This window comes from Ostrinia nubilalis, chromosome 13 (genome assembly GCF_963855985.1).
Source record: "Ostrinia nubilalis chromosome 13, ilOstNubi1.1, whole genome shotgun sequence".
NCBI lineage: Eukaryota > Metazoa > Arthropoda > Insecta > Lepidoptera > Crambidae > Ostrinia > Ostrinia nubilalis.
Window position 1 is genome coordinate 6,322,930 of NC_087100.1, and position 21,896 is coordinate 6,344,825.

General features: G+C 39.9%; 1 protein-coding gene across 1 annotated transcript; it reads left to right on the plus strand.

The window, feature by feature from the left end:
- The first annotated feature begins 275 nt into the window (after nucleotides 1-275).
- Nucleotides 276-21,891, plus strand: LOC135077249 (serine/arginine repetitive matrix protein 1). The gene is made up of 15 exons (XM_063971787.1): nucleotides 276-946; nucleotides 3,244-4,879; nucleotides 9,283-9,506; nucleotides 12,211-12,416; nucleotides 12,810-12,830; nucleotides 13,502-13,627; nucleotides 14,001-14,253; nucleotides 14,573-14,661; nucleotides 14,956-15,134; nucleotides 15,701-15,837; nucleotides 16,263-16,414; nucleotides 16,946-17,060; nucleotides 20,824-20,952; nucleotides 21,324-21,479; nucleotides 21,520-21,891. The coding sequence occupies exons 1-15, from the start codon at nucleotides 932-934 to the stop codon at nucleotides 21,889-21,891; spliced, it is 3,810 nt and encodes a 1,269-aa protein (XP_063827857.1). The 5' UTR covers nucleotides 276-931.
- The last annotated feature ends 5 nt before the right edge of the window (nucleotides 21,892-21,896 follow it).

The following is a 21,896-nucleotide window of genomic DNA, read 5'->3' on the forward strand; positions in this document are numbered from 1 at the left end:
CAACATTTTTAATTTCCATTTTATAATTCTTATACGAAAATATCATTTGAGTTATTCATATTGAGGGTTGGAATATCACTCACAGCATGGAAGATTCCTCATGTCTGTTTCCTGGACCGGTCCGGCTGTAGGCTGGCCCGTCTTCGGCTGGGCGCACCAGCATACTCCATCGTCGCACTGTAGCGGTTCATAGTCTCCATTCGCGGTACAGTGTAACGTCACGCCTCTGTTTACCGTGGCTTCTAGTTCGGCTCTATGTCGACTGCAGGCTGTAATATGCAACCAACACGTTACCACACAAATTCCGAGTCTTGCCTCTTTGGATATCTTGAACTGGTGAGATAATAATTTTGTTCAATTGCGTAACCACCCGCATAGAGATAGTGCACCTGTCGAATAAATGTTACAGACCCAAGTCACAATAGATATAGGTAAATTAACAAGCTTTGCAATCAAAATTTTAGCACTTGGGAATGGGTCAAATTCAACTTTCTGATTACCCAGACGTTGCAGATCAGTGAAGTGCAAAGCTGATTATGTATAATCTTTAGTTAAAATAAGTTCATCCCTCTTTCGTTAAATCTTATTGTAGTCTTTAGTGGTTTGGTTTTGTTTTTTATGTTTATCTTGTGTATTGACACACGTCTTTCTGACATTTGAGTGGTTTTATGTGTAAAATTATTGTTATTTTATTAGTGAATGCGAAAAAACAATTAAAAAGGGATATAAAATTACATCAGTAAAATATTGTACTTATCCATCTATTTTAATAATTGAGGTTTAAAACAAACCCAGATTATGTTGGGTTCAAAAATAAGATCCTTTATGATTTGTTTATAGTATTATCACAAAACTATGTGAAAAGTTACCTAAATAAATTTAAATATAATTAAATTGTAACTGTCCAGTAACAACCGAATATAAAAGCTCAATGATGCCTGTCCAGGTATGTAAGTCATTGAAAAATATAGTTTATGTTATTGGTGTTTTATTGTCATACCATTTCACGTTACTGTGTCGAATATAATAAAGAGTAGTTACCTAATGCAAAATATGACGAAAGTAGTAATGCATTACTATCAAATTACTATCTAATATAAGTACATATTACACTAAATTACCACAAGTCATTTCGCTCGCATCAGTTCTCCACATTTGTCCAAATATTCTGTTCCCTTTTTCGTCTGAACAGAAACACCTGTGTAGGTAAATTCAGAAAGTAAACATTTTCATAAATGCACTAAGCTATACTTAGTTAAAGTAACTTTTTTGAATTTGAACTGTAATGCGAACGTGTTTGCTTACCTTCCCGTAAACATGTCACCTTTACATTGTACAGGAGCATAGAGTCCATTCGGGAGGCAGTTGGAAGGGGCTGTGCATCCCGTTTCAGGTTCTAGAATTAAAAAGTAATTGAAGTGCATGGCTAGTTAAAGCTGAGGCGCGGTTTAGTCCCGATTAAAAGTTTACATGGTAAACTTGACTGACAGAACATCATTGTTTTTGCTAATGTGTGACTAAAACTATTGTATTTCAAAGTTAAGAAGCTGAGAATGTTCTCCTAAAAAGAAAATACGCACGTGTAAATTTATTTACCCAGGACTGGTGTATACCACTTTGATCACCAATGGATAAGTTGACCTGGGTGATCAAAGTGGACTCCAGTTAAATTATTATATTAGTTTCATTTGATCACCTATAAATAAATCACACCTCCTCTGAATAGTCACAAACGTCCATGAAAATTGATACTCCAAGTAATTCCAAAATAATTTAATCGGTAGAGATTTTAAATATTGCTATTTTATAACTCCTAAACTCAAATCTTAAAGTGTAAATTGAACGTGTACTTCACCGACGTCATGATAGTTACAGAGAAAAAATTACGTCCGTTATCAATAGGCGGGTATTATTCATGTTTTTTGTTAACAAAGTATAATTCCAAGCAACATTTCTGTAATTTCAACGAATGATTAAAAACAAATCGGAAATTTTGTAAAAAGTATAATGTGTGTTCAATTCTGTAATGCATGCCGATGAATTATAAGACTAATAAATTATTATTGTATGCTTTAGAACTAAAGCAGTATAGTTAATCGATCAAGTGCATTACTTTGGTTTATAAACATTTTGTCTTCTGTGAGCATATTTAATATCAATAATTACCGAATTAAATGGTAGCATTATTTTTATGTGTAATGTAATGTATGTCCTTATGTCTTGTTCTTTTTACTTGTTACTATGTACCTATCTATGACACAAGTCTCCCGGAAAGTATAGCATAACTATTAATTTGATTTAAATTGTATTGTATTATACTGTTATTAATTGTCCACAAAACAGGCTTTAAAATAATATATGCTCATATTACCTGGATTCCCTGGGTTGGTCGACATTTGACAGCTTGGACAGCAACCAAATACAACGGAGTTTTGCGTTAAAACTTCAAACGCACTACAATTTTCCTGAGATAGGTCTGTCACACATTTTTGAGCTATTTGGCACTGGTTGGCCACTGTTTTACACCTCAGAAATAAAAACGTAAAAACTACTACAAAATATTTCATCATCGTGAAATAAATGAAGCAAATATAATTGATCGCCTTAAACAATTAATACTGAAACAATGAAAGTGTAGGTAACGTACCCGGTAATTACTGATTGAGTTCTTATCTGTGAAATCTTATCTATCTACGTAGCTCCATGTATACTTATAATAAAATATGTGCATATAAATAATATAGTGCAAAGTTTTATTTACCTTCGCAATTGAATCTTTAACATCGTTTACTTCTATTATACCTAGCACCTAATACTCTAACAGTTGTTATATTTGTGTAGTATCTAAAACGTTATAATAATAATAATTACTCGTGTTGGTAATTTTGTAGATAAGACAATAATGATGATTAATCGTGAAGATTTTTACTGACAATAAGTTATTGGGCGTTAATCTCTTAGATTTTTTTATTTGAATGTTAGGTTTGCACTTGCGCGTTTTAATAAGAACGTATCGTTATCAGCGCTATCGCTATCTCAAGCTAAATTACGTGGAGAACAATATCAAGTAGGGCCGAGTCGCGCCGCGCCAGTGCCCGCCCCGAGCGCGCTACACCTGCGCCGCGTGCGTACTTCGCACATCGCTTATCGGATTTATCTTTAGTTTACTTATACCGCGTTCCATTTATTATTTTGAATACATGACTGTGTACGCTTATTCACATTAAGAAATTCCTATTTCAGATTGGATTAAAACGGGCGTACCCGGATAGCATGGAGGACTGTAAGAAGAGACACTCAGGCACTAAAGTTTCGAAAATTGCAAATATATTTCAAGGAATGCCGTCGAAAGAGGAAGAAGAGATGCGCGGTACCGACGTGACGGTGGTCCGGACCGAGAGCCATCTGGCGAGGTTCAATACCGCAAGGGCTCTTTTTGAGAAGTTAGGAGAAGAGAATCGTGGCTTCAGAATTGAAAAGTCACCATCTGCAGCAGCAAGTTTCGCCGGCACGCGGGGCGTCCCTCCGGCGGCGCCCGCGCGGTCGCGCTCCAGTTCGGCCGGCTCCGTGAGTCCCCCGCGGCGCATCATCACGCCCACGCCCACTGCGGCGCCGGCCGTCAACGGCGACCGACTGGCCAATGGTGCAACCCAACCGCCACCTAAACCTGCGAAACCCAGCGTTTTGCCCAAGCCGGAAAAACCAGATAGACGATTTAATAAAGAACTCATAGAAAAGCAAAGAAATTGGACTGCTCATTTTAATAAAAATCGGCAAACGCGTCATGAGCATGAACCAAGGGATTCTAGATATACGAGTGGTTATCAAGACAGGAAATCGCCGGAAGCAACTGACAAATATGTAGTTCCCTCACGAGTTTACTCACCGCCCCTATCCCCCTGTGCTGGTGATTCTCAAGTTGAACGTCCGACTACTCTTCCTTCTAATTTAGTCAGTAGAAGTTTACCTAGTGCAAAGTCTCCTAGTCCTGTAAAAAATTTAGCTTCAGTGTCGCCCTTAACTAGATCCAATAATTTAGTGTCACCTACTGCTAGGTCAGAAATACCATCTCCGGCAATAAGAAGAGATAATATAGTAAGTTCTCCTACAAAAACAAATCCAGAGACGTCACAAGAATTTAGTGAAAAAGTTTACCCAAAAATTAGATCATCAAGATCGCCAGAAGTTGAAAATGATGTATCTAAACAAAAAGACGAATTATTGACTAATAAAATGAGTGATTATTTACATTCTCCAAATTCTGTATCCAAATCAAATGAATGGAAATCACCTACACCAACACCTCCGGCGCAAGTGCCATCTGCGGTAGATCCCGCTCCTAGATATAAGAAATCGCCACCGTCACCCCCACCAAGATCACCAAAGTCTCCCTTATTCCCAACGTCGCGAGAAGACGATAATTTAAGAGACGACCATTCCAAATCACCATCTCCTCAAGATCAACCGATCGATCTGACGTCAGATGTCTTAGACAAGGATACAGAAGCAAGTGAGTCTCCGAACAACGGATCGCCTAAGTCCCCAACTCCATCACAAACTTACGGAGACCACGAAACAAGAGACGGCAGTGATCGTGATCAACCTGATTCACTGAGTCCAGAGCAATACCATGTGACGGATACTTCACCGAAGCCATCAGACACTGTGAGCTTGGATGATGATGGTTATGAGGCGGTACAGTATGATGCAGAATGGGAAGAAAAATCAAAACGACGTTCGTCGACGCCCGAATCGCCTGTAGGAGTTACGGAGGCGGACGAAGCTACGCGCTCGCCGCTAGCGTCGCCGCTAGCTTCTCCTGTGCATCACCATGTGTATTCTTCGCCTCCTCCGTCGCTCCACACTTCACCTTCGCCGGGTATGTACCATTTCAATATTAAATTATTATCTGCCATGTAATAAACATGCTAAATTATTGTTTTCGAACACGAAGGTCTACGTAATTTCTTATCTGGTTTCTTATTTTATCTAATAAATGTATTTTAAAGGGAACAGTATTATCGTAGAACTATCATGGATTGTATTAATAACATGACACATTGACTTTGCTGGTATAACAACGAAAACAGTAAAGTAATATTAATATATCGGTTAGGTTTTGAAACTAACATACTTAGACTAATCAACTTTACTGATCCATAGTAGGATTCAAAGGATCACATAAAGCACAATATTTGAAAAAGCTTCCTAAGTCGAGTGGGATAAGGTTGTTTTGGTTTGTTGGAAATTTGGAATATAAAAGCACTATCTTTTATGAAGTTCGCGTTGTATCAATTTATCGTGGGAAGTAAATGATCCTAAGAAGTTCAGTGGGCGGCGATTGACGTACGCTTGGCGGTCTCGTGGTCGACGGGTTCAATGTAATATTGAGGAAGTCAAGGTATTTGAGTCGTCGTGAGAGTAGCGAGTCGATCCCGATTTAGATGCTCCGGCGCCGCCTCCGCCGTCGCGACGCAGTAACCCGAGCGACGTCGTCCTGCGCGCATGCGCTCCCTTTCATTTATTCCTTTATTTCGCATCATTAACTGGGACATCCGTTTTAACAACTGCATTGTTCGTTCAAGACGTGTAACTGTATCTGTGTCGACTCTAAGACGGTTCTGTTTACATTCATACGCGTGTGTGCGTCTCTCTCCCGTGTAAGATAATTTTCTTTGGAATGTTAACAAAACATCAAAATAAACTCTCAACTTCATTGGACTACAGTGTTGGAAGTTTGTGAGTCTATGCAAATTATTTTTTGATGCAAATATGTCGACCTTAAGCTATTCATTTTTCAGTTTCTATATTTTCGTTTCATTTTAGTGTGAGACATAACTTCACACATTTCTTTCTGTGAAGAACGTCCATCAAATATGTTTCCTTTACAATGAGCAATCAAAATCCGTGTAGATGTACAGTCGGTTCTGAGAATCAACGTGTGTTGTTTTTTCTCTAGTCCAAAATAATTGACCTCTACTGCCTGAATTGAAACGTGACCTGCCTACACCATGTTAGTAATCTTGTCTGGTATTTTAGAATACAAATAAATTCGTCGCGTAGCAACTTTGCCAAGTTATCTGTCTCTTGTTTACGTTATGAATAGAATCGTTACTGTCAAGAGTTTTACTTTCACTTAACATGTTATGTATTTCAGTACATTTACAATTTACTTCTGTTGTATTTTTCTTCTTTTGGGCGTCTAAACGTTAGAGTTGAAAAAAGGAAGTCGTAAGATAGCAAAATAGGACGCTTGGAGTTGAAGGTGCGCGTGAGTGTGCAGGGTGTAGGGCCTGGCGACAGTGGTGCATGCGGTGATGACTCGCGCCGGCCGGCCCGCGCGCGCTCGCCCGACATGCGTCTCTGTGGATGCTGCCTCGGTTAGTGCCACCTTCTCAAATACTAAGCTTAATGGCTCGCTCGCCGTTACAGTTTTCTTGCATGAGTCGCTCGAGTTTTACGCCTTTTTAACACATGGCCGGTTTACAGTGTTGTTAACCCATTTAAAATACTGGTAACCGTGTTACTATTACAGGGTGTCCGGTAAATAAAGTTTATTGCGTAAACAGGTGCTAGGGCTGTTCAAATATAAAATTGCCGTTTCGTATGGAGATTGGAAACGTCTATTTTTTTAGAATAACAAATCGAAAATTTATTAATATTTTGTGGGTTGTTTTAGCTATAGAGTAGACATTATGAAGATATCTGAAAGATATAAAATATGTTTGAAATTTTGTCACACAAACAGACGCCATTTAGGACGAGTTATTTATTTTATGTTAAACAAAGAATCCATAATCTTAATCACACACAGCATCTGTTTTACTATTAATTTTATCTTGTTGGAGTTAAGCTCAATTTTCATTGCGTTGGTGAAAATGTCGTGATCAAGTCTCTAAATTAATCATGATGCACATTATACCGTATGTAAAATCCACTAAAACAATAAAAAGAGTCATCAAATTATTCGAACTAATTATACAACAGAGATATTGCATGCAAAAATAATGACTTTATTTCATATTCATCTTAATTTCATCCGATTTCATTAGTTTTTTCCACGTTATTGTCAGCAACGTACTAAGAATATGACTCTGACGTTGTCTATTTGGGAAGGTCGTTCTTATTAATCTTATCATTTGAGGTTTAACCACTCCGCTGAATTAAAATACATTGGTTTCCTTGTTAAATGTGGCTGAGGGATCCTAGATCCACCTAAAAGACGCAGTAGGGTTTTGAATATAGGTGATTAATTGTGTTTTGTTACTTGTTGTAAAGACTAACAAACACAAACTGCATGGCTCACGTGCTATTATCACTATCTCATAATAAGCACGTATAAGTTCAAGATAATTTGAAACATGAAGAACATTAATTACTAGAATTACCTATTATGCGATAATACACAATAATGGTCCCGTTGTGTTTGTACGGCGCTTGTTTCAGTAGTGCAAACCTAATTTCTAATAACGTTCCGGTCGAGTGTGGCCAAGCATTAATTAGTAAAGTGGATGGATATGAGCATACGACTCGCTCTCGCTGAGGCGGGATCGCGTGATCGTTCCGTGCAACGGTTATTGCAAATTCATGTTTTGCATAAGCCATCTATAATGCTCCTCCGGCCTAAGTTCCAACTGGAATCTTTTAGCAGAGTGTTAGGATAAGGGTCTGCAACTATTTAAGGATGCAAATACCAACAAAAATAAGATAACATTATACATTAGAATCATTATGTACATGCTATCAAAATTTAGGTTCACTATGAGTAATATTGTGAGGTATTTATGAATGTACGCCGCGTTTACCGCGATGCCGTGTAGTTAAAGTGCTTTTAAAAATAACTATTTCAGTAGCCGAAATTAATAATTTGCTGCACTACGATTACGAACCACTTCCTTAACTAAAGTGATGGGTGAAGTGAGCATTATCCTGGATGCCATAAACATGGCTTAAATGTATGCAAGGATTATTATTAGAACGTAAATATTTATGCTCAATTAATAACTAGTAATTTGGGAAAAATAAACTTTAATTTAATGGTCCATTCATCATGTGGTTTTTAGAAGGTAGTAACTATACATATTAACGTTAATGTACCTATTATTGAATTAAATTAAACGACAGGTATTGTACTTTAGGAATACAGCGTACATCTACAGGTATAGACGAGGCAATAAAAATTAATTAAGCAAATAAAATTTGACAATAGCATTCAATTATATCCAAATTATTGATAAAGTTTTCGTATTATTCATCAATTATTTAATTTAATTTAAGGCACATGAATTAATATTACGCAGTAATTGAATCATTAATTGCATTACTTCGTCGATAGACTGCAATGCAATTACTCATTTTATTTTGACAAAATAATTAATTTATAGATCCTTTTCTGTCCTCGGTAAAAGTTAGTTTGATCACTTCCTACTGCGTCGTTTAGGAGAGATCAATAATATCGCCCAGTCTACAGGGTGGAATTTTGAATGCCACCTGGGGGGAAAGTATTCCTAATACGGTAGATAGAAAATGTTACTCAAAGGAAACATTCCTTAATTTAGAAAAAGAAATAGAACTGCATTCAAAGATTTCTAAAAATTTGATTGTCACACCCGAGAATCGAACCAACTAAAATTTGATAAAAATTACACCCTTTTTTTATTGCATCGATCGTTAGGGTTAAGTATAAGGATGAAATCTCTCTAACAAACTTGATAAATCAAATGAAAGGAAAACTATGGAATCTTAAATTATTTTAATTATTTACAGAAAATTATATGGTTTGGTGGTGAATTTTCGAAAATCTTTGAATGCAGTTCTCTTTCTTTTCAAAAATAAAGGAATGTTTTCTTTCAGTAAAATTTTCTATCTACAGTATTAAGAGCACTTTCCCTCCAGGTGGCATTACAAAATTCCACCCTGTATATTTTCTTCTTTTGGGCGTCTAAACGTTAGAGTTGAAATAAGGAAGTCGTAAGATAGCAAAATAGGACGCTTGGAATGCAGTTCTCTTTCTTTTAAAAAATAAAGGAATGTTTTCTTTCAGTAAAATTTTCTATCTACAGTATTAAGAGTACTTTCCCTCCAGGTGGCATTACAAAATTCCATCCTGTATATTTATGATATTATTGATGTCTCAGCACTTGCCAAATGTTGGTAAAAAGATTATGAGACATGTAGAGGCTCCATAAGAGCAAAATGGCGATTTGTAAGAACTATTTATTAGTCTAAACAAATAAAGAAATTTTGACTTTGACTTTGTCATCATGGCATGTGGCTTTCCAGTGGGCGGAGGTCGCAAGTCGTCGGAGGCGGAGGAGACGCCGGTGCGCGGCGGCTCGCGCGCTTCCAGCGTGTCGGACGAGGGCGGCTTCAACGAGCCGTCGCCCGGCGTGGTGGCGCGGCTGCGGCCCGCCGACTACCGCGAGCCGCCGCCGCCGCTCACGCGCGACCACCGCGACGCCGAGCGCGCGCGCTCCGACCCCGACACGCTGTCTGTCTTGCAACAGGTACGTGCTTTTCTACTTACTTATAAATGTGACCTAGTTAAGGTTTGGATTGAACGACGAACGAAATTCAGCTTTTTGACAAATCCGTATCGATCGCGGTACCGTTTTCACAGCTAGTTCAAAGTTTCAAACGAAGTTGAAACGTAATCGGAGCGCAACTTCAATTTTATGTAAAAGCTACTTTTTCTCAAACGCAAATAAAACGCGTGACGAACTTTTGCTGCGTTTTAGTAATTTTAGTTTCTAAAATAAGGTGTTGGGACTTTTAATGGAAAGTGCATAAACCTGTTGTTTGTATAGGTAAAGTTCACGCGCTAACAAAGTAGCGCGTGAACTTTACCGTGATACCGAATTGCACATTAGCTGGAACGAATATGGAGCGCAATTCGCGCGCGACTGGAGATGAAACGCAAATGTACTGGAGACATTACAAATTAGCGCAATCGAGGCCTAGGAAGGCTCTGGCTGGATGCAGGCCGCTGCCAACCGGCTAATCTGGGAAGCATTGGGGTAGGCCTATACTCAACATCAACAGTGGATGTCCTGTGACTGAAATGATGATGATGGCAATGATAGTATGTTTAAGATCGTCATTTGAAGAATTGCTAAAATCAACATCATAATTTAAAAGATTTCTGCGTCCCGATTAAGCAAATTGTACCAAATTTTCGCAAAGAGCCGTAAAGCGGAAGTTACTTATGAAGAACACGCGACGTGTTCACACACGCAAACTCAACGGTTCTGAAGGGAACCATTTTCAACCGACTTCAAAAAAGGAGGAGGTTCTCAATTCGACCCGTATGTTTTTTTTTTTTTTTTCTATGTTTGTTACGCGATAACTCCGCCAATTATGAACCGATTTGAACAAATTTTTTTTCGGCGTATAGGTAATACCTCAAGGGTGGTCCCATTTAAATTTAATAATAAAAAAAACAACCCCCAAGGGTGGAAAATTGGGGATGAACTTTTTTATACGCAATATCTCCGCCGATTATAAACCAATTTGAACGATTATTTTTTTGTTGAATAGGTATTATCAAAAGGGTGGTTTCATGCGAATTTGAAGAAAATATTTCACCCCCAAGGGTGGAAAATTGGGGATGAACTTTTTTATACGCAATATCTCCGCCGATTATGAACCATTTTTTTTTGGTCTCAGTGTACTGCCTACCTTCAGTGGTAACATCAAGGTAATAATTAGTTAACTAAAAAGCAAGAAATAAGTAAAATTTTATAAAAAAAATAAAACCGACTCCAAAAAACCTAGGGTCAAGGAGGCAACAGTGACTCGGTCGGCTACAGTGGCTCAGTCATGTTTCGACCTGAAGGCATAGGAATATATATTTGTCTCTTTTACCGATTCAAAGGTCTTGGTACCCGAACACGTTTAAACCAGTTTGCTCGCCGGTCAAGTGCCGTGCGGAAGGGTGAGGGAATGTTTTTTGTTTTCGCGCCCACTAAATTACATTCTAAGGTGAGTTTCGATTGTTTTCATATCTTTGTTTGTTGCTATAGGTAATAGCCGTTATATTTATCGGATAGTAGGTCTTGTATCAATTGTCTTTAATCCGAATTTTGACTAATTTGTTTTACATCTTGGTTTTTTTGATCAAATATTTACAAAATGGCGTAGAAGTACACAGTGACTCAATTTTAATACTTTATACGAATTCAATATTTTTATAACTTTAAATCGAATTTTGTTTTTTATTTACAGAATACCACGGAAAAAACCGACAGAAAAATAGGGAAGAAATAAATAACGAAGAGATTGAGATGACTTAAGATCTTATAGGTAGCAATAAAAGTACTAAGAGTCGTGTTGAATTGTTGATTATAATAAGAATAGCTTTTGCAGTTTTGTTATTATTTCTAATAAAAAACTACGCGGAATGGGCATTTTCTTTTCATATAAATACTGCCGTACCACGTTAATACTGTGTACCACGGTAGTGAGTCAGTGTGTACACCTAGTAGTCCACAGTGGCTCAATTATCATTTTTTTGTTTTAGGTTCCTACTATGACATAAGTAGTAAATAATGTAGAATCATGAGTGCTCAGTTACAGTTCAATAGTGTATCTAAAATGTGAGCAAATTTTAGGCCAATATTAAAGCGATATCTATTTTTATTAAGCTTCGAAAAAAAAGTGAGTCACTGTTGCCTCCCTGACCCTACACTAAAACGTAGAAAAATAATTACTAATTACCTACTTATTTATTAGGACGAATTATTAATATTTATGTAGGTATACCATGATTGATACTTTTGGAGTCGGTGCAGGCAAACTTTACATGTTTCATAATCTTGGCACCGACTCCAGAAGTATCAATCATGGTATACCTACATAAATATTAATAATTCGTCCTAATAAATAAGTAGGTAATTAGTAATTATTTTTCTACGTTTTAGTGTAGGTTTTTTGGAGTCGGTTTTATTTTTTTTATAAAATTTTACTTATCATGTTCATTAAAGTATTGCAGTCAAACATATTTTGAACTTTGTCATAAGTTCTTACTATTTTAAATTGTGATGTGATTGCATAAACATACACAGAATGCCTTTGAGTCGCGCAATGGGGAAAAATATCAAGGGTTCGGCAAAGTAACCTCCTTTATTCCTTCTGATGATTCTCGTTAGTAACTAACCGGCATAGCCTCGAACGTACTTTGTACAGCTTTAATTTGTAACATCTCGCCTGCAGGACTCGGGCGTAGTGGTGAGCGAAGCGAGCCAGGGCTCCATAGAGGTGCTCGACAAGTCGACCACCAGCCAATGGAGCGTGTCGGAGGCGGACAACGCGTCGGGGGAGCCGCGCGGCGCCGACGCGGCCGACGCCGAGCCGCGCTGGGACGACAAGCAGCCCGACAGCATGACGCCCGACGAGGCCGAGATCCTCCTCAGCTCCAGGTAACGCTTTACGCTACCAATGTATATTCCGCTATACTTGACCACTTCTCGATCCTTATGCTACGTTATTTCAACAAAAAAAAATGAATTCACATCCACGTTCCACTTACAAATCGAACAAAAACTGCATTTATGCACGGACTGTGTAATGTGTACGGATTTAATAGCTCTGTTCTGTATGTTGCAATAAAAATCTATGTAGCAACATCTTTCCTTTGTAGTGCATGTGTGTTGTTTCACTCGTATTTGACCGATGACATACTCAAATAACAATGTAGCCGTTTTTGAGTATGTCTCTATTAGCTTTATTTCTTTTAATCGTATTTTTTTATTATTTGCATGCTGCCTGTCCGCACAACGCTTCATTATTACCTGATCTGATCACATTTGCAGTATTTTGGAGAAAAAACTTCGGTAAGCTATTTTATTGGCATTTTCAAACCATCTAAAGCTACGAACGCACGATATAGTTTGTTTACGATTTTGATCTTGAATTTTTTATTATGTCAAGTTTAGTGTAATCAACCGTGAAAACCGTCCTAACGTGAGTTCATAGCTTAAGTTTGGCTACCTTACTTTATATTCTAGCTAGTTTGTGCTAAATACTTATTTGTCATCTTGTTCGCTTGTTTCTACTTTTATTATTTTAGATAAGTTTTCCTTCGTTTTCTATTTACTTTTCTCAGAATGTTAGAATACGTTACTATAATTCTTGATACCGAGTCATTTGCCATTTATAATGGGGAGGTATTTGTCAAAATTTTATATCGCTCTTCAAGCCATGTTCACGATCCTCTAGTTATCTGGAGACAGGCTTGGGTATAGTGCCAGAGTAAATACAAATGAGTAGGTCATCTTCATAGAAACGCATCGAGCGCGGTTTGTATGTGAGCGCGCGCCAATTTAGCGTGTGTATTAGCGGGATGTTGCGCCGAATTTTGTCAGTGTGTGCGTGCGCGCCGCATACGTATTGGCGCGCGCTCACATACAAACCGCGCTCGGCGTTTCTATGAAGATGACCTACCTCATTTGTATTTACTCTGATAATGCTAAGCGTGTGGTGACTGGTGGGTTGCAACTTGCAGACAAGAAGCTCTGCTGTCGGACGAGCAGGCGCAGGAGATCGCCGCCATGCTGTCGCCGCACACGCTGCCGCACGACAACGGCGTCTCGCTCAACGACAGCTACCAGTCCGTACTCTCCTACGAGAGGTGAGTATCACCAGCACACCATGTTTTATATTATGTCGCTATTTACACAATCATGTGATGTTCGTGCCTAAAATGTACAGAATCGGATAGTTGATACTGTTGAGTCGGTATTTCCAAGACATTTTATTTATCATGGGCTTAGTCGTGAAATAAAAATAAATAAGATTCGCATTTTGGCAGCTTATTAGGTAAGCCAACTAACTAGTGAGGTCACCCTATTGTCATGTATTTGTGGTTTTCCAACCCTCCTAATTTACGCCACAGTTGATGATTTTAGATTGTATGTACCTAGTTTAAAATGTATATTATCTATGCTAGTAATCACCGATCACGAAAAGAACGGTCGCTATTACACCTGTCGTTGCGTCCCCAGTATGCAGTCAGTGGACGAGAGCTACGAGTTCGTGTCCCTCGAAGCGGACAACGGCATGGCGGGCGGCGACCGCAAGCTTCCGGCCGAGGCTCGAGCCGAGCCCGAGCGCGCGCCCGAGCCCGAGCGCGAGCACGAGCGCGAGCCCGAGCGCGACGAGGGCACGGTGTTCGACCACTACCCGCCGCAGCCGCTGCGCGAGCTTGCAGAGGAAAACGGCATACATTACTTCGAGGATGGACACTTCTATACGGAGGTGCGATGCCTGCTTCTCGACTGTCAAATATTGTGTACGCAAGCCAATCGCCTGGCGTAAATTTTAAATTTAATTTATTCGGAACACCGACAGCGACGCGCTGCGATGTGTAGTCACAAAGTAGCATATTTTCTTAATTCTTAGCTATTTACAGACATTAGTATTTTATATGATTATTAATTAGTAGCTGACGAGGCTTGATGCGAGTGAAATTGTAAATACAATTTCGGCGTTTTAACAGTGACTTGCGACACAAATTGCGATCATGATTTGTTAGAGTTTGCTTTTGTAATCACCTTACAATTTATTTCATTTCTAGGTCGAAGGACTTCCGCCTATCGAAGAAGTTGAAGACGACGATTATTACCCGCCAGTATTTGTTAAGAAAAGCTCGAGAGTTAAATTCAGGTATGTGATCAAAACTAAGCGTCTACGTAACCAAATCTTCGATCAAAATACGGAAAAAAATCAGATACTCCACGTTCTAGACTAGAAAAAAAGAATGAAGAAATATTTTGGTTCAAACACAAATAAAAAATTACAATAATACAGTTAGATTAAAGGGAGTTAGAACCAAAAATCCCTACCGTTCCGGTAGTAGAACCCGGAAAATTACGTTGTTATTAGGCTTTTGTTTGACACGATTTTGACACAGACCTATGCTATTCTATATAATATTAAAGTGTTTCCTTACCCCCGCAGCACGGAGCCAATGCGCGTATTCTCCACGCACTCGGTGCGCGAGTACGACCGCCGCAACGAAGACGTGGACCCGGTGGCCGCGTCGGCCGAGTACGAGCTGGAGAAGCGCGTCGAGAAGATGCACGTGTTCCCCGTCGACCTGATCAAGGGCGCTGACGGACTGGGGCTGTCTATCATTGGTGAGTGTTAAAGAAAGCATTTAAAACCTGTATACTACATTACATACCTATTGCAGCACTCGTACTCGCCATTGGCTTATGACATATCTAAACTACGGTTACAAATTAAATTTCCAATTATTGTATCCAAGGTATGCGGTCATAAATTGGCTCCAATACCTTTTAGCAAAAAATAAGGTTAGGGAAGGGGTCCGCCTGCCTACGTCCTTCACTTCCCTCGCCTTTGATCGTGTCCAAAAAACCGATTCAATGCTACGTTTATGTCCAGTATCTGACCAAGACTAATCTACACATTGGTGTATTGCATCCAAGACTGGACCGATTATATTATACTCAATGTGTGGCGCCAGCATAAGAGACCGACCACCTTGCGAGATCATTTTATAAGAAATGGGTTTAGTTGTGTCTTTGTAGTATTCCGACAGCTTATGTAGCATGTATAATAGTAATAATGCGTCGGTATACCATAGCAGCGAGATTGATTTATTTTTCGGATAACTAAAATATTTTTTTAAAGAAGGTAATTAGGGTTAGTGTTTCTCTACTTTACCCAATATTTTTTACAGGAATGGGTGTGGGAGCGGACGCTGGTCTCGAAAAGCTCGGTATATTCGTGAAAACAATCACTGAGAGCGGAGCGGCCGCCAGAGACGGTCGAATACAGGTCAACGACCAGATTATCGAAGTGGATGGCAAAAGTTTGGTGAGTGATATTTATTATATTTCGTCTGAACTTTCAGCTTAGTGGGGGGTTATATCGCCAAGAGACTAATTGGTCATGTTACGAAGCATGCTTATAAAATAACACATTTGTGAATAAGCCCCGCCCTTTTTTTATGCTAGACAAGGCAGGTATTTGACCGCAATCGCACCTGGTGTTAGGTGAGATGCAGTCTAGGATGGTACATCTGCCCTGTAAGTGCCTATTCACTCTCGCCTTGAAAACGCCCGTCTACCCCTTTACCGTCTGTTAAGGGCATTCGCGCAGGCATCCGTGTCGTACTGAATAGCGCTTGACTTCGAATGCGATCATTTCGTAGTCAAATGGTCATAGAATCATGTCATCTTGCTTGGCGTAAATAGTTGCCAGCGTTATACATAATACGAATTTCAATGTGTTTTTCCCAGGTGGGCGTGACGCAAGCGTACGCAGCGTCAGTGCTTCGCAACACGTCGGGCCCGGTGAAGTTCCTGATCGGGCGCGAGAAGGACCCCGACAACAGCGAGGTGGCGCACCTCATCCGCCAGTCGCTGGCCGCCGACCGCGAGCGGGAGGAGAGGTGAGTGGCAGGCCAAGGGGCGTGGCCAAGTTTGACCTAAAAGTCACTGCACACTTATCAACCCGGACAAGGACACCGTATCGCCTTTCGCCGCGCTGTCAACCGCGAGGCAAGGTGTTTACGGTGCAGATTTCAGTTTCATACAAAGAATACTGACCGCCTCGAGTTGGAACGGATATTATTCCGGGTTGATAAGAGTGCTGTGTCACCTAAGTCCGTAATATAACGTCAAAACATTGTAGAGATCCAGTGTTTTGCCTTGACTGGTCACCAACGAGGCTTTCTCATTCCACAATAATTTAAGTTACATTTCGTTTCGTTACTGGGTAACGAAAGTAACTAATAATATTGTTCGTTCGTTTCATCCGAAAGACGTCCACTGTTGGACAAAGGCCTCCCCATCATCCATCCAGGCACCTCCCGCGACCTTTACCAGATCGTCGGTCCACCTAGCTAGAGGGAGGCCTGCCTGCTGTGTTTATTGTAAATTGAATCTTATTGCGTTACCTTAACGTTGTATTCTGTCTGCAGGGCGGGTCGCGAGCGCGCGCGGCGGCAGCAGAGCGAGGAGCAGGAGGAGCGCGCCGCCGAGCCCGCGCCCGCGCGCCACCCCGACATCAACGACATGCGCGCGCTGCTGCAAGAGGTAACATGATATATTACATAATTTATCGAACTCGGTAACGTCACGGTAATATTATCATACAGTATTGTAACTTCATATAAACCGACGAAACGCGAGCTTTCCTTCGAATTTCAAATCTCGGGACGTGGTCGAGATGAAAAAATTAGGGGTGTCGCGAATGTGCCGAACGAAGGTTGATGGCCTAATGTTGAAAATGACTAAGGTGATTGAATTTGACTGATCGTCATTTACGGTCAAATTTGACAAAAACTAATCATTAACTGTCAGAAATGGTCATTTTCAGACAATTTCAAATTGAAATGAAAATTATAATATATTGTACCTATAAAACCAGCTTTTGCCAATGATTTCACCCGCCTGAAATTAAAGTAAACAGGTCATTAAGTACTCATTATGATTAGTAGATTCAAAATTATTTTAGTATATTTTTTTTTTAATTAAATCTACTAATCACAAAACAATACACATTTTTATCCTATTCCATTAACAAAGTATTTTGTTTGTCTAAATAAAAAAAAAATACAATCACAAAACTAGATAGAAATTCTAAGTAGACAGATGTAATTAGAATGGGTACTGTAGGTGAGCAGCCCTATCGCATGTTGTCATACCGTGACGTACCGCGGGGCTGTTGACATTTATTTCAAAAATATGGCCGAGTTGGAATACTGTATAGATAGTATTACCGTGATCTCGGTAACGTTAATAGCTTTTTATACGTCCGGAGCAAGCTTCTACAGTGTGAGTCACGTTAAAGTGTACATATGAAAATAGATGAAACTAGACCTATTTTTATCGACAAAAAAGTGGTCAAAATTTTTTTGAGATTTTTTTTTAATTTTTTACAGAATTTTTTTTCTTCCAATTACTTATTGTAAAGAAAACGTAATAACTTTTAAACTAAGCGGTATATCCTGATAAAATAAAAATAGTAATAATGCTAAATAACAGGCGATACTAAAAAAATACATAAAATACACAAAAACGGCTCACAAATAATAAAAAATGAGACTTTTTGAAAAAAAATTGCTTTTAAATTAGTATTTTTTTGGTTATTTGATAAATTTCTCCAAAAAATGCCCCTATAACCGGTGGTTTTTATTACTTTGTATTATTCTCTATCGTATTACCTTCGTAAAACCAAAAAACGCATATCTCTATCCCTATCACAACGTTTGCAATGATCGTTTGAACTAAGCCTCTCGGGGCGCGCCATTCAACGCTTCGTTAACAACGAAACTGAAAATGGCTCTATAGTCCAGTCATTTAAGCTTAAATTAGGTAAGAATCTCGGAATTAGAGATACCCAGCTGTAAGTCTGTAAATACTTGTATATTGACACCCTAAAAGTTGTCTCAAAACCTACATATGGTAGGGTGTAAGCAACTATTAAATTTTAAGGTCAAAGGTCACAAAAATCGGTTTTTTGCGCTTTTTTTGGAAATATCTCATTTCCTATGGGTTTTTTGCTATTTGTATTTATTATCAATATTGTAGAATACTAAATTCTCTACAAATTTTGTTTAAAAATTTTTTTTATACGGTGAACCGTTTTCGAGATAGAGGGCGGAGAGCGCGCGGTCACTGCATCACTTCAGGTCAACTTAAGCGGTTTAGGTTTTTCATACAAAAGGATTTTTCCGCTAATTCCCGTGGGAATTTCGGTAATTACTTGTTGTAAATAAGCTTTAAGTTTACTAAGGTACCTACATGCCAAATTTCAAGCGTCTAACTTCCGTTAAGCGTTTAGATTTTTCATACAAAAGGATTTTCCCGCTAATTCCTGTTCCCGTGGGAATTCCTAAGTAAACTATAACCTGCCCAGGTGTATGAAGAATAATTGTACCAAGTTTCGTTAAAATCCGTCGAGTAGTTTTTGTTTCTATAAGGAACATACAGACGGACAGACAGACAGACAAAAATTTTACTGATTGCATTTTTGGCATCAGTATCGATCACTAATCACCCCCTGATAGTTATTTTGAAAATATATTTCATGTATAGAATTCTGTCCGTCTGTATGTTCCTTATAGAAACAAAAACTACTTGACGGATTTTAACGAAACTTGGTACAATTATTCTTCATACACCTGGGCAGGTTATAGTATACTTAGGAATTCCCACGGGAACAGGAATTAGCGGGAAAATCCTTTTGTATGAAAAATCTAAACGCTTAACGGAAGTTAGACGCTTGAAATTTGGCATGTAGGTACCTTAGTAAACTCAAAGCTTAGTTACAACAAGGAATTCCCGAAATTCCCACAGGAATTAGCGGGAAAATCCTTTTGTATGAAAAATCTAAACCGCTTAAGTAGACCTGAAGTGATGCAGTGACCGCGCGCTCTCCGCCCTCTATCTCGAAAACGGTTCACCGTATAAAAAAAGTTTTTAAACAAAATTTGTAGAGAATTTAGTATTCTACAATATTGATAATAAATACAAATAGCAAAAAACCCACAGGAAATGAGATATTTCTAAAAAAAGCGCAAAAAACCGATTTTTGTGACCGTTGACCTTGAAATTTAATAGTTGCTTACACCCTACCATATGTAGGTTTTGAGACAACTTTTAGGGTGTCAATATACACGTATTTACAGACTTACAGCTGGGTATCTCGAATTCCGAGGTGAACTTACTATAATGACTGGACTACTAGATTTGTAATTTTGATAAAGACAAGTTAGATTTCAAATAAAAACAAAAGATTTCGAAGTAAAATAAGCATTTTAGTTAAAATTAAAATTGTCTCTACCTGTAGCGGAGAATAATGTTGTGGCAGGCCTTTGTTCAAACGATCATAGCAAATGTTGTGATAGGGATAGAGACATGCGATTTTTGGTTTTACAAAGATAATACGATAGAAAATAATACAAAGTAATAAAAACCACCTGTTATAGGGGCATTTTTTGGAGAAATTTATCAAATAACCAAAAAAACACGAATTTAAAAGCAGATTTTTTTCAAAAAGTATCATTTTTTATTATTTGTTGGCATTTTTTGTGTATTTTATGTATTTTTTTAGTATCACCTGTTATTTAGCATTATTACTATTTTTATTTTATCAGGATATACCGCTTAGTTTAAAAGTTATTACGTTTTCTTTACAATAAGTAATTGGAAGAAAAAAAATTCTATAAAAAAATAAAAAAAAATCTCAAAAAATTTTTGACCTCTTTTTTGTCGATAAAAATAGGTCTAGTTTCTTCTATTTTCATATGTACACTTTAACGTGACTCACACTGTATAAAGGTTTTTTTAAAATTATTAGTAATTTTAATGCACAAATTACTAATAGTCCCATTAGCCCCTCGTACTAAGCTAATATGTCACGACTGGGCTCACCACAGTAGTCGAGCGATGTCGCCAATAGAACGCGTCCCTAACGCTGCGTTATTATAACATTAATAGCGTTGCGTACTGTTAGCGCCAGCGCTGTTTGACACAAAATATCCGCACAACACACAATAACAGGCTAGCGCGTTAAGTACGCGTTCTATTTGAAAGCTTAACTGCGCCCTTGCTGTGGTCTTGATCTGGTCTTTTCTGTGCACTGTGCGGGAAGGCTGTTTTCTCATGAAGAATGTGCTAAGTTTGTGTTTGTTAAGCATAATACCGCGCAGCTCTAGTGGAAGGAAACGGTGTAGCGCAGCAAGGTTTAAGAAGAGTAAAGAGCTCGCTACGTGTCTTATCACTGCTCATTTTCCTCGCACACCGTGAGCCCGTGACGTTGTACACAGTAACCTTCACGTATAATTTATTACAGCTGGTGGGCATGGAAGCCGGTGGCGCCAGCAGCGAGCAGATCAGCGGGCGGCTGCGTTCCTGGTGCTCCGTGCGTGCTCCGTCAGACCACCTCGACGCCGCGCACCGCGCGCAGAGGAAGTACGACAAGGTAGGTCCTGACCTGCGTTTGCGCCGATAACGATTCCAAATACCGTATTCACAAACATTACTATGAAGTCTCACAGTGCGCTTGAACGCACAGGGTGACACACGAACCAATATCAAAGCTCTATTCAACGCTGTGCGTTCGATTTGCTGCTTCACTTAAGCAAGTGTCGTTTGTGAATACGGGCGTAATCCTATTCAGTGATCTGTCACTGCTCGCTCGTGAATTCGTTACGGATTAGCCATGCCGGTGAGGCCGCCGCGCGTTTTTTGTTTTCGATGCCTGCTTGGGGAGATAAACATGCCTGGTCATACCCAAATTCATTTTTAAGACTTGAATAAGTGAAATAAATGAATAATTGTTGTTTACCTTAGGCCCGGCGTGCACTGCGGGAGTGGCGGCGCACACGCGCGATGGTGCGCGCGCGCGAGGAGTGGTGGAGCGGCTCGCTGCGGGACGCGCACCGCGAGTACGCCGCCGCGCTGTCCGCGCTGCACGACCGCGTCGCGCGCCTCGAGGTGCTGCTGCTGGTGAGCGAACAACATGTACTATGCACGCGCGCGCGAGGAGTGGTGGAGCGGCTCGCTGCGGGACGCGCACCGCGAGTACGCCGCCGCGCTGTCCGCGCTGCACGACCGCGTCGCGCGCCTCGAGGTGCTGCTGCTGGTGAGCGAACAACATGTACTATGCACGCGCGCGCGAGGAGTGGTGGAGCGGCTCGCTGCGGGACGCGCACCGCGAGTACGCCGCCGCGCTGTCCGCGCTGCACGACCGCGTCGCGCGCCTCGAGGTGCTGCTGCTGGTGAGCGAACAACATGTACTATGCACGCGCGCGCGAGGAGTGGTGGAGCGGCTCGCTGCGGGACGCGCACCGCGAGTACGCCGCCGCGCTGTCCGCGCTGCACGACCGCGTCGCGCGCCTCGAGGTGCTGCTGCTGGTGAGCGAA

What these genes read in the sequence shown, in the direction of transcription:
- LOC135077249 (XM_063971787.1), top strand. An exon ending in AAGTGGATGGCAAAAGTTTG is followed by an intron (nt 15,838 to 16,262) that starts GTGAGTGATATT and finishes TGTTTTTCCCAG; the next exon opens with GTGGGCGTGACGCAAGCGTA. An exon ending in GACCGCGAGCGGGAGGAGAG is followed by an intron (nt 16,415 to 16,945) that starts GTGAGTGGCAGG and finishes TTCTGTCTGCAG; the next exon opens with GGCGGGTCGCGAGCGCGCGC.